The sequence below is a fragment of the Martes martes genome (assembly GCF_963455335.1).
Source record: "Martes martes genome assembly, chromosome: 16".
Taxonomy (NCBI): domain Eukaryota; kingdom Metazoa; phylum Chordata; class Mammalia; order Carnivora; family Mustelidae; genus Martes; species Martes martes.
Genome location: NC_137904.1, coordinates 11,978,212 through 11,991,374, shown reverse-complemented (window position 1 = coordinate 11,991,374; position 13,163 = coordinate 11,978,212). Strand labels below are relative to the sequence as shown.

At 39.6% G+C, this 13,163-nt stretch overlaps 1 protein-coding gene across 25 annotated transcripts in view; it reads left to right on the top strand.

Moving 5' to 3' along the window:
* The window catches only part of NCOR1 (nuclear receptor corepressor 1), a gene marked incomplete at its 3' end in the record, with an annotated part of 150,928 nt that overhangs the window by 15,271 nt on the left and 122,494 nt on the right, over positions 1–13,163 (top strand). For all 25 annotated transcript variants that reach the window (XM_080825869.1, XM_080825866.1, XM_080825877.1 and 22 more), the window contains exon 2: positions 6,533–6,710. In XM_080825869.1, coding sequence (XP_080681995.1) covers positions 6,603–6,710 — 108 coding nt within the window. In that variant the 5' untranslated portion in view covers positions 6,533–6,602. The remainder of the gene's footprint in view (positions 1–6,532; positions 6,711–13,163) is intronic.

The window sequence follows — 13,163 nt, the reverse complement described above, 5'->3', positions numbered from 1 at the left end:
GATGGGTCCCAAGCTCCACTGACTGAGCCAGCCAGGCGCCCCAGATCATGGAGACATTTCTTAGGGGTGCAGAGCCCAATTACATGGAAAACATTTATGAAATATTTCTGAACACTCACGTTGTGAAATACTCTGTAGCAATAGAAAGAATGAAGAAGCTCTTTGTAGCCTCATGACAATGATTGCTATATTGAAAAAGATACATTCAGTGATTAAAGCAGGCTGTAGAACAGTATGTATCTACCATGCTGCCATTTATGTAGGGAGGGAAGTGTGTGTGTGCGCGCATGTGTGTGTGTGCGTGTGTGTGTGTAGGATATTTCTAAAGGATACTTTAGAAACTAGTACCTGTGGTTGCCTTCTGGAAGGACAATGGAGCTGGGCGACCAGGGTGAGAAGATTTTCCTTTTTGCCTTCTGTGGGTACTTTTACAAACTCTAAAATCATACACACAACAATACCTATTTCCCAAGACAAAACAAATGCCAACCCCACCAAGAACCTCATGTGTTGGCTCTTCCCCTCCCCCTGGAGCACATGCAGGTGCACAGGAGGGGAGTGTTGTGTAGTTTGAGTGTGCGGCCGGTTGCACTGCTGCAGTAAAGACCTTTTGTACAGTGTGTGTCTCCTTAGCGTGTGTACCAAAATTGCTGGATTGTAAAAGGATGGCATTTCAGATCAGCGTGGAAAGACAGATGTGTTCAGTAAGGGTTTTGTTGGGATGATTAGCTGTCCATTAGTGAAGAAAATACAACTAGATCCCTACCTTACCATTTTTTGGAAAAAAAAATTAGGTGATTATGGACTAGTTGTATGTGTGTGTACACACACACACGTACATACACACATACGCCCACCTTAAAGGAGCACAGAGGGGAAGGTAGAGAATATTTTTTTACTTTGGAGTAGAAAAGGTCTTCAGAAATGTGAAAGAAATCGTGAACTCTGGATGAAAATATTTGTAACATAAAGATAGAAAGGGGATTCATATTCAGAATATTCAGAGGGAGATATTTCGGTTTCAAGACATGTACCAGCAAAACCACAGGCTGATTTCCCTCTGCCTCTTCTCTGGCCTCTACCCCTCCCACCCCCTCGTTCTCCTCAGGGCTCCTTGCTTTGCCTTAGGGCCGCTGTGGTTCCTCTCCAAGGATTGCACTTGTCTCTTGTTCTCGTCTTTCAAGCTTTGGCTCAAAAGTCATCTTAGAATATAATTTGTTATCCAAACTGGGACAGTTTTGAGAAGGAAATGGAGCATAATTAATAACTGCACTGGGACAATAGCTGTAAATTGGGTCTGTTTCAGGAAATCAGGGCAAAGGGTCAGCCTGGCTGAGATTGGCTTTCTGTGATCACCCCATCAGAAATGGCCCCCGTATCCCTTCTCTTCCATCCTGTTTTATTTACAGCCCTTCAGTTCGTCATGTTATGTCTTGATTATTGTCTGTGTCACCTCACAATAAGAGGGCATGTCGCAGTTGCCATTCTGTGCCAGTGTTTAGAACCAGGTTGGTATGTAGTAGTATACTCCTCAATAGATACTTGTTGGATATGTGACATTTCTGCCTTTGGTCTTAAAATCTTGAGAAGATATGATAGACGTATTGAAAAATTAGATAGAAATGTTATATACAAATCATACTTTTATGAAACAAAATGTCACGTTTGTGGACATTTTGTGGCATACTCTACATAAAATTTCCCATTACCCAAACATTTAAAAAACAATTTCTAGGGGCGCCTGGGTGGCTCAGTCAGTTAAGCATCTGCCTTTGGCTCGGGTCATGATCTCAGGTCCTGGGATCGAGTTCCCTGTTGAGCTCTCTGCTCAGCAGGAGTCTGCTTCTTCCTTTCTCACTCCTTTGGTGCTCTCCCCCTCTCTCTAAAATAAATAAAATCTTAAAAAAAAATAAGGAACAATTTTCTGAGCTGATGTATTGGATGTTTAGGACAGTTCCTTGAGGAACATCACAGGCATTCATCTTTAGGTATCTTTGTATTGAATAATCAAATGAATTCCTAGAAGTGAAATCGCTATGGTAGAGGATATGTGTATTTTCAAGGCTCACAGCGTGTATTGCCATTCTTTTTTTTTTTTTTTTTTTAAAGATTTTATTTATTTATTTGACAGACAGAGATCACAAGTAGACAGAGAGGCAGGCGGAGAGAGAGGGAAGCAGGCTCCCTGCCGAGCAGAGAGCCCGATGCGGGACTCGATCCCAGGACCCTGAGATCATGACCTGAGCCGAAGGCAGCGGCCCAACCCACTGAGCCACCCAGGCGCCCGCGTGTATTGCCATTCTTATTTAGAGAGTGATTAGTACCCATTTTACATATACATCAGTAGTCTGTGAAGGAGTGCTTTTTTCTCCAAACTGTCACCATTACTAGGTATTATTTTTAATGTTTTGCCAATTTGGGAAAAATTATTTATTTATTTATTGTGATTATTGATGAAATTGGTGTCATTAATTTTATTTCCTTTGCTAATCCTGTATTTCTGTCATGTCTTAAATTTCTGTTATGCTCATTTTTTTTCCTTATTGATTTGTAAGAAATAAATACATTTGTTACATCAAAATTTCGCTATTTTACTTTTTCCTAGTTTTCTTTATTTCTTAAATGAATTTTTTTTTTTTTTTTAAGTAAGCTCTGCACCCAGTGTGGGGCTTGAACTCATGACCCTGAGATCAAGAGTCGCATGCTGTATCGACTAGCCACCCAGGCACCCCTACTTTTTCTAGTTTGTAGTTTGCTGTTTTGAGGTGTCTTTGCTGTTCGGAAACTATATATATTATATAATATTATATATATAATATATATATATATAATTTATTTGATAAGATTAAGATATGAGTCTTACTGTTTCTGTTTTTGGGGTTGTGCTGAGGATGTCCTCTCCTTAGTTTATATATGTATTTCCTTTATTTTCCTTTTAAAGATTTTATTTATTTATTCATCAGAGAGATAGAGAGGGAACAAGCAGGGGGAGTGGCCCACAGAGGAAGAAGCAGGCTCCCCACCGAACAAGGAGCTGGAAGCAGGCTCGGTTTCAGGACCCTGGGATCATGAACTGAGGGGAAGGTAGATGCTTAACCGACTGAGTCACCCAGGCGCCCCTATATGTGTATTTCTTTTAGGCTTTTTGAAAGTACTGTAAATGTTAGAAGCAGACTACCCATTGAGCAGAGAGCCCAACACAGGGCTTGATCTCAGGACCCTGGGATCATGACCTGAGCCGAAGGCAGACGCTTAGTGACTGAGTCACCCAGGCGCCCGACTACAGTCAATTTTAGAACCTTTTTGTCACCTCAGAAAGAAGCTCCAATATAGTGGAATATTATTCAGCCCTAAAAGGGTAGGTAATTTGATATCTGCTACCACATGGATAAGTCTTGGAGATACTGTGCAAAGTGCAGTTATCCAGTCAGAGAACATACCGTTTGATTGCACTTCTGTGAGGTCCTTGGGGTAGTCTGGTTCATGGAGACAGAAACTAGAATGGTGGTTAGCAGGGACTGAGGCGAGAGGGACTGGGAGGTAGTGTTCAATGGATACAGAATTTTAGTTGGGGGAGATGAACAAGTTCTGAAGATGGATGGTGGTGGTAGTTGTACAACACGGAGGTATGTGGTGCTACACAATTATACACTTAAAAATGGCTAAAATGATACATTTTATGTATATTCTACCACAGTAGTTGCTGTTCCTCCATTCCCCTCCTGTGGTTCCTAAGCAGCCATTAATCTACTTTCTGTCGTGTAGATTTGCATCTCCTGTACTTTCAGATGAAAGGAATCACACGAAGCGTGGACTTTTATGATTGGCTTCTTGTAGTTTTGCGTAATATTTTCAGGGTTTGTCCAAGTTACAGTGTGTATCAGTACTTCATTCTTTTTTGGTGGGATAATGTTCTCTTGTGTGGATATATCTGATTTTATTTATCTATTTATTACATGACGTTTGGGTTTTTTCCCAAGTTTGTGTAGTTATTTTAGGATTTAACTTGAGCTCTGACAATTCTAAGAAGTAAAAGCCTCCATCTCTATTAGGTGAAGGAGGACTCACTGTAAGACTGTGTAGGTAGTTTAACAGGTATCCAAGGTCAAGGAAAGGAGTTCAGTAGCTTCTCATGGGACTGACCCTGGAGCAAAGACTCAGGAGCCAAGGCAGTTGCTTTTGTGTCTCCTGGGCCAGCAAGGTCTCTTGGCTCCCTTTGTCTCTGCATGTCTGCTCTAGTCTATGTCTAGACTGGCATTCTCTGCTGCCTCTGCAACCTCTCTGGCAACCCTCCCTCTGCAACCTCACTGTGACTCCTACTCTAGCTAACTTGGCAACTCTGTTCCCTGTAGCTGTGGTTCTCAATTCCACATTCCTGGTGAGGGACCTAAGTGGTACATCCCTTGTACACTAGGGGAGTTCGTTTGATAGAAACATGGTGTCAGAGCTTCACCTTAACTAGGGGCAGATTCTCCAGAAGGAGTGTGTGCATGGACCTGGTATGACTGGCCTTTCTAGGTCACTAATGCTAGTCAGTCTGAAGATGACTTAGTTCTCTAGGCCAGTGGTCATCAAACTTTTTGGTCTCAAGAATCCTTTATACTCTTGGGGCTCCTGGGTGACTCAGTTGTTAAGTGTCTCCATTTGGCTCAGGTCATGATCCCAGGGTCCTGGGATCGAGCCCCACATCGGGCTCCCTGCTCGGCAGGAGGCCTGCTTCTCCCTCTTCCACTCCCCCAGCTTGTGTTCGCTCTCTCGTTATCTCTCTCTGTCAAATAAATGAATAAAATCTTCCAAAAAAAAAAAACTTAAAAAGAAAAAGAATCCTTTATACTCTTAAAATTATTTAGGACTCCAAAGAGTGTTTGCTTATGTGGGTTCTATATGTTGATATTTACCATATTAGATATTACAGTGGACATTTTAAAGATATTATTAATTTATGTAAAAATAATATGAATGTACCATATGCTACTATAAAAAACATTGTTTATGTTAAGTAGCTGTTTTCTGGAATAAAACAAAACTTGAGAAGAGTGGCATTGTTTTGCATTTTTACAAACCTCTTTGGTATCTGGCTTAAAAAAAGATAGCTTTATTCTCAAATCTGTTCCTGCATTCAGTCTTACAATATATTGTTTGATTGAAGTTTATGAAGAAATGATCATCTCATACAGATATGTATTTGGAAAAGAGAGGGATATTTTAATAGCCTTTTTAGATAATTGTAGATATTCTTTGATACCACACCCTAACTGGACAAGTGGCAATTTTTTTAAAAAAAGATTTTATTTATTTATTTGACAGAGATCACAAGTAGGCAGAGAGGCAGGCAGAGAGAAAGGGCGGGGGTGGGAAGCAGGCTCCATGCCGAGCAGAGAGCCTGATGCAGGGCTCGATACCAGGACCCTGGGATCATGACATGAGCCAAAGGCAGAGGCTTTAAGCCAGTGAGCCACCCAGGCACCCCAGACAAGTGGCAATTTTTAAAGGTTAATTGTTGTGTAGGATCTGAAACTGTATCAGTGAACTTTTAATATTCCATCACATTAAACATTTATTGGGTTGTATTGTACTTTATTTGTAGTAAAATGTATTGAACTTTAAGTAAATATTATATTCATGAATAATTTTATAACATTCTGTATTGGTCATTTGGAAAATACTTATTCATTGAATTATGCAGATATTTCAAATGTTGACATATTTCATCATGTAATATCAAAAACTCACACTTGTTAGTATCACCATCAGTCTTGCCAGAAAAGCCTTTAAATGTGGGGAAGCTGTCAAGCTCATGGAAGCAGATAAAAGTTTTTCCAAAATTCTAATTTTCACGAATACTGGCAGTTGTTTTTCTTGAAGTGATAAGCTCACTTTGTTCTTCCTTGAACACTTTCTTATCCCGAATGTCTTCTTAGGCTATTATTTTGGGGGCGGAATTATTTAATGAAGATAATATTTCCTCTGCGTAAATGCTTGCCTTATAGATACTCTGGAATCTTTTTTTTTTTTTTCCTAAATTTTTATTTTAATGTTGACTTTATGCCCAGCGTGGGGCTTGAACTCATGACCTAAACTCAGGAGTCACATACTTTATCAGCTGAGCCAGCCAGGCACCCCACTCTTGAATCTTTTTAACAGTTGACTTTTTACAACCCCAAAACTTAAAACCGTAGATTTTTGTTTCTGTAATAGATCACATTTGATTCTCAGACATTTATCCACAAAAAGGATATTTGTTGAGCATTTGCTATGTGCCAGGTACCATGCTGAGATTGTCTATACACCTTTTTTACTTTCTATAACTACCGATGTTGTTGTTTGTGATATATTAAAGAATGTTTTATAAGTCTACCAGGAACGACCCATTAATGTTTTTCAAACTCCAGTAATTTGTATTAAGTAAATACATGAGAGAAAGCTTTTACTGCTAATTGTGGTTTTATTTATGTAGCTAAAGTTATAATTTATTAGAAGTACACCTGGTGCTTTAGTTCTTATCAATTCTATTTTTTCCCATCCTGTTTAGGTGGTTTCCTAGAAACATGATTGTTTGTTGGACTTGATCTCACAGCCTGGTGAGGACTTCTTTACTGATAATGTCAAGTTCAGGTTATCCTCCCAACCAAGGAGCATTCAGCACAGAACAAAGTCGTTATCCTCCCCACTCTGTTCAGTACACCTTTCCCAGCACGCGTCACCAGCAGGTAAGGAGCAAACACTATGCAGTTGTGTAAGTTGTGTTTGTGTGTGTTATACTTTTTCTGTTTAATACATTCGTTGGTCAGAAACCAAATATAATTGGTACATCTATGTATTTTAAATGTCAAGAACCGTTCTCAAAGGTTGGGAGCCAAAGGGTAGGGATTAATTATCTTTTGTCTTGTATGGTTTTATGCCAGATTTCAGGGGGTGAACGTGTCTGTTTTTGTTTGTAGTAGTTGTTGATAGAAAAATAGCAGTTGTCTCGGGTTTCCAGGTTAAGACCTACGTTTATTGCTCCAAGTTCTGGTTGAGAATTAAGCTGGCCAGATAACTTGGTGTCTCTTGAGTGATGGCCAGGATAGGGCCTATACCTTCTTGAGAGGTCGATGGCAGGAAGATGGAAGAGTTTTCATGCTAATTTACCTTGTGAAAAATAAAATAGGTGAAATTATTAGCTCAGAGTGGGCTAGGGACAGGAGTGTGAGAGGTTTGAAGAAAAAAGGGAAGGGGAAGATAAAATGGTCATCTCAGAAAAAGAAAGCTAATTTAGCAATAAAATATTGTTCAGAGACTCCTATGAGTGTGGTCATGATTATGGAGTGAGAATGGACATTGCTATCTTGTTCCTATTTTGGGAAAAATTCACTTTTCAACGTTAAGCATGTTAGTTTGCATATTTTTGTAGCTGCCCTTTTCTGCTTAAAGAAGTTGCTTTCTATTGCTGGATTGAGAATTTTTATCATGATTGGGTGTTGGATTTTGGTTGTGTTGTCCTCTGTCCACCCCTGTTCTGTCTGAATACTAATTTCTTAGATCATTGTTCCTTCTTCGTTTTTGCCTTTTTAAAATTGACTGTTTTAGTTTATATATAATAAAATTTTATTATATGTGTACATTTTGACAGTTCATACACCATAAAACCAGCACCAAAATGAAGATGTAGAGTATTTCTGTCACCCCATCCCTTGTACTCCATCTAGGTCAGTCCTCCTCCTCTACTTTGCACAAACCTCAGCTCTCAGGAAACCAACTGCTCTGCTTTTTGTCATACCAGATTATTCTTATTTTGAGTTTTATTTTTTTAAAGATTTTATTTATTTATTTAACAGACAGAGGTCACAAGTAGACAGAGAGGCAGGCAGAGAGAGAGGAAGGGAAGTAGCCTCTTCCGCTGAGCAGAGAGCCCGATGTGGGGCTCGATCCCAGGACCCTGGGATCATGACCTGAGCCGAAGGCAGAGGCTTTAACCCACTGAGCCACCCAGGCATCCCCTTTGTTTTGAGTTTTATATGAACTTTTTATTTGTGGCTTCTTTTGCTTCCCCTATCTTTGAGATTTATTCATGTTCTGGTGTATCTTAGTAATTAATTTATTTTTATTGCTGGATATGGACATACCACAACTTATCTAGTTCCCTATTCCAGTTTTCAGCTATTATAAATAAAATTATTTAATTAACATGTATCTCTGTTTTATCTGATTATATAAAGAAGTATTGCCGTATTTTCTTAATTGTATTATTGGAGAGCATGCATTTTTAATTTTTATGAAGTCTGCTTTATTAATTTTTGTCTTTTATGTTTCTTGCTTTTCGTGCATATTTAAGAAGTTTTTGCTAAACTCCAGGTCCCTAAGACTTTCTCCTGTGTTTTCTTGTCTAAGTTTTATAATTCTAGGTCTTACATTTATTTACATCTATCACCTATTTTGAATTAAATTTTGTTCATGATGTGATGGGATAATTGAGGTTATTGTTTTGCATACAGCTTTCCAATAGTTCTAGAAACCATTTGTTAAAAAGATTTTTCTTCTTCTTCTTTTTTTTCTTTTAAAGATTTTATTTATTTATTTGACACAGAGAGAGAGACCCGTCAAGACAGGGAACACAAGCAGGGGAAGTGGGAGAAGGAGAAGCAGGCTTCCCGCTGAGCAGGGAACCCCATGTGGGGCTTGATCCCAGGACCCTGGGATCATGACCTGAGCTGAAGGCAGATGCTTATCAACCCAGGCGCCCCTAAAAAGATTCTTCTTTCCTCACTGAACTCCTTTTTGCGGATTTTTACTGAAAATCAGTTGACCATATATGTGCAAGTCTGTTTCTTTATACATTTTCCTCTATACTGTTGATGTAATTTGTGTATCTTTACCTCATCTGTGTGATTTTCCATGTAAACAAACATGTAGTCCTTTATTTATTTTTATTTTTTTAAAAAAAGGATTTATTTATTTATTTGACAGAGATAACAAGTAGGCAGAGAGGCAGGCAGAGAGGGGTGGGGAGGGAAAGCAAGCTCCCCGCTGAGCAGAGAGCCTGATGTGGGGCTCGATCCCAGGACCCTGGGATCATGACTGAGCTGAAGGCAGAGGTTTTAGCCCACTGAGCCACCCAGGTGCCCCTGTAGTCCTTTAATAAAGCACTTCACGCTGTCTTGTTTATTATAGCTTTAGAATAAATTGAAATTGAGTAGTGTGATTCTTTTCTGAATTGCTGTTTTGAACATTTGAGTTCTTAACATTTCTCTCTACACTTTAGAATCAGCTTGTCAGTTTCTACAAAAAGGCTTATTTTATTTTTTTTTAAAGATCTGTTTGTTTTGGGGAGGGGGGCAGAGGGAGACAGAGAGTCAGAAGCAGACTCTGCTCCTGACCCTGAGATCACAACTTGAGCTCAAAGCAGGAGTCGATGCTTAACTGACTGTGCCACCCAGGTGCCCCTTGCTGGGATTTTGATTGGCTTTGTATTGAGTCTAGAGATAAATTGGGGAGAGAATTGACAGCATAACAACTTTAATTTTTCTGGTCCAGGTAAGTGGTATAAGTGCATTTATTTTGGTCTTCATTAATTTTTCTCAATAATGTTTTGTAGTTTTTAGTGTGCAGGTCATGTACATCTTTTGTTGGATTTGTTCCTAAATGTTTCATATTTTTTTAAAAGATTTTATTTGAGAGCAAGAGGGGGGAGGGGCAAAGGAAGAGGGAGTAAGAGAAGCAGACTTCCTCCTGAGCAGGGAGCCTGATGTTGGGCTCCATCCCAGGACCCCAAGATCATGACCTGAGCCGAAGGCAGATGCTTAACTGACTGAGCCACACAGGTGTCCCAATATTTCATATTTTTGATGCAAAAATGTATTATAAATGTATTGATTTTGGAATTTTAATTTGCATTTCATTGCTACTATATCTGTTCATCTTGTGTCCTGCAACCTTACTTGTTACTTGTTACTTTTAGTTGCTTTTTTATAGATTCCATAAGATTTTTTTTTTTTTTAATTTTTTAATTTGTTTGACAGAGAGAAAGAGATCACAAGTAGGCAGAGAGGCAGGCAGAGAGAGAGGGGGAAGCAGGTTCCCTGCCCAGCAGAGAGCCCGATGGAGGGCTCGATCCCAGGACCCCGGGATCATGACCTGAGCCGAAGGCAGAGGCTTAACCAACACTGAGCCACCCAGGTGCCCTGAGATTTTTTTTTTTTTTTAAGATTTTATTTATCTGACAGAGATCACAAGTAGGCAGAGAGGCAGGCAGAGAGAGGGGAGCGGGAAGTAGGCTCTCTGCCTAGCAGAGAGCCCAGTGTGGGTGGGGCTTGATCCTAGGACCTTGGGGTCATGACCTGAGCAGAGGCCGTTAAGTCAGAGGCTTAACCCACTGAGCCACCCAGGTGCCCCTTCATAAGATTTTCTATGTAGATGATCCTCTAATCTGAGAATAAAGAGTTTTGCCTGTACCTTTCCAAACTGGATGTCTTTTCTCTTTTCTTCCTTATTGTACTCGCTTTCATTGCTAGTAAAAGTGTTGAAGAGGTGAGAGTTGACATTCTTGACTTATTTCTCATCTTAAGAGGAAGGCAGTCTTTGACCATTAGGAATGTTAGCAGCCGATGACCACACTTGTCATGGGAAGCATTGAGTAATGTCTAGAATTGTCAAATCAATATGTTGTACATCTGAAACTAATACAACATTGTATGCTGATTATGCTTCAGTAAAAAAAAAGAATGTTGTTAGCTTGGGAAGTGTTTCTTCCTCCTATATTTTCTTAAAGAGTTTGTGTAGGATTAGTATTTTTTCTTCCTTAGAAGTTTGATAAAATTTTTCAGTGAAGTCATCAGGGCCTAGAATTTTCTTTGTGTGAAGAATTTAAATTATGAATTCAGTTTCTTTAATAGCTATAATTCAGATTATTTTTTTTCTTGAGTCAGTTTGGGGAAGTTTTGTTCAATATATTAAATTATGTAAGTTGTCATACTATTCCCTTTATCTTGTAAGTGTCTTTGAGATCTGTTGTGATACCATTCCTAAGGTTGATAGTGTTTTTCCCTTCCTTTTTTTCCTTACTAGTCTAGCCTAGGGGTTCATCAGTTTAATTGATTCTATTCTGAGAATAACTTTGGTTTCACCCATTTTCACCATTTCTTTTCTATTTTATTGATTTCTGCTCTGTATTATTTGTTCTTCTGTAAGTGCCCACATATATAACATTTCTGGAATCTTTCACTACTGTGTGTATATTCAAGTTTCCTTTTATTTTTCTTAAATTATTTATTTATTTATTTATTTAAAAAAAAAAAAAGATTTATTTATTTGACAGACAGAGATCACAAGTAGGCAGAGAGGCAGGCAGAGAGAGAGAGGGAAGCAGGCTCCCTGGGCAGAGAGCCCGATGTGGGAGTCGATCCCAGGACCCTGAGATCATGACCTGAGCCGAAGGCAGCGGTTTAACCCATTGAGCCACCTAGGTGCCCTATTCAAATTTCCTTTTGATACTACTTTCTTTTTGCCTGAAAAACATCATTTCTCTTAGTGCAGGTCTTTTGGCAGTGTACTGTCATGTTTTATTTATCTGAAATAGTTTATTTCAGCTTGATTTTTTTCTTAAAGATTTTATTTATCTATTTGAGAGAGAATGAGAGAGAGAGCATGAGAGGGGGAAGGGCCAGAGGAAGAAGCAGACTCACCGCTGGGCAGGGACCCGATGACTCCAGGATCACCACCTGAGCCAGAGGCTTAACCAACTGAGCCATCCAGGTGCCCTTTCAGCTTGATTTTTTTTTTAAAGATTTTATTTATTTATTTGAGAGAGAGAGAGAGCACACAAGCAGGGGGAGGGGCAGAGGGAGAAGACGACTCCCTGCTGAGCAAGGGACCTGATGGTGGGGGTCGATCCCAGGACGGAGGGGATCACGACCTGAGCTGAAGGCAGGTGCTTAACCAGCAGCCACCCAGAGGCCCCTCAGCTTGTTTTGTTTTGTTTTTTTTTTTTAATAATTTTTAAATTTTTTTAATAAACATATAGTGTATTATTAGCCCCAGGGGTACAGGTCTGTGAATTGCCAGGTTTACACACCCTCAGCTTGTTTTTTAATTTAATTTTATTTTTTCAGCTTGATCCCCCCCCTTTTTTTTTTTTGAGAGAGTGAGAGAGACGTGTGCAGGAGCAGCGGGGGTTGGGGCAGATGAAGAGGGAGAGAGAGAGAATCTTTTTTTTTTTTTTTGACAGATCACAAGTAGGCAGAGAGAGAGAGGGAAGCAGGCTCCCTGCTGAGCAGAGAGCCCGATGCGGGGCTCGATCCCAGGACCCTGCGACCATGACCTGAGCTGAAGGCAGAGGCTTTAACCCACTGAGCCACCCAGGTGCCCCTTCAGCTTGATTTTTAAAGAATATTTTTACTTGATACAGAATTCTAAGTTATGGCTCAGCACCGTAAAAGATTCCATTTGTTGTATTCTGGCGTGTATGGTTTCTAACCAGTAGTCTTTGGTCATTTTTATCTTTATTTATATGTAAGTATCTTTTCCCCTCTTTGGTTACTTTTAAGATTTTCTCTTTATCACTTGTTTTCAGCAATCTGATTATGATGTGCCTTTGTTGTGCCTTTTTTTTTTTTTAAGATTTTTTTTTTTTTTTTTAATTTGACAGCCAGAGATCACAAGTAGGCAGAGAGGCAGGTGGGGGCGGGGGGGGGGCAGGCTCCCCGCTGAGCAGAGAGCCCGATGTGGGGCTTGATCCCAGGACCCTGGGATCATGATCTGAGCCGAAGGCAGAGGCTTTAACCCACTGAGCCACCCAGGCGCCCCTGTTGTACCTTTTGAATGTATATGTTATTGTCTTTGACATTTACTGAACTTCATGCTTCTGTAGATTTAGAATTTTCATAAAATTTGGGCAATTTTCAGCCTTTATTTCTTTAGATATGTTTTTCTGTCTCCTCTCCCACTAGGGGTTTTTTTCCCCCCCCTGAAACACCAGTGACTGCTATTTAATATTAATCCTACAGGTCACCGGACCTCTATTCATTTTATTTTTTCCGTTTTTTTTTTTTTTCTTCTGCAGTTTCCAACCTGTTTTTAATTTTATCTAGGGAAATTTTTATTACAGACATTGGATTTTTAAACTTTTTGAATGGAATAGGAATATTGTGAATTTTATACATTTGGGTACTGCGTTTTGTTGTATTCCT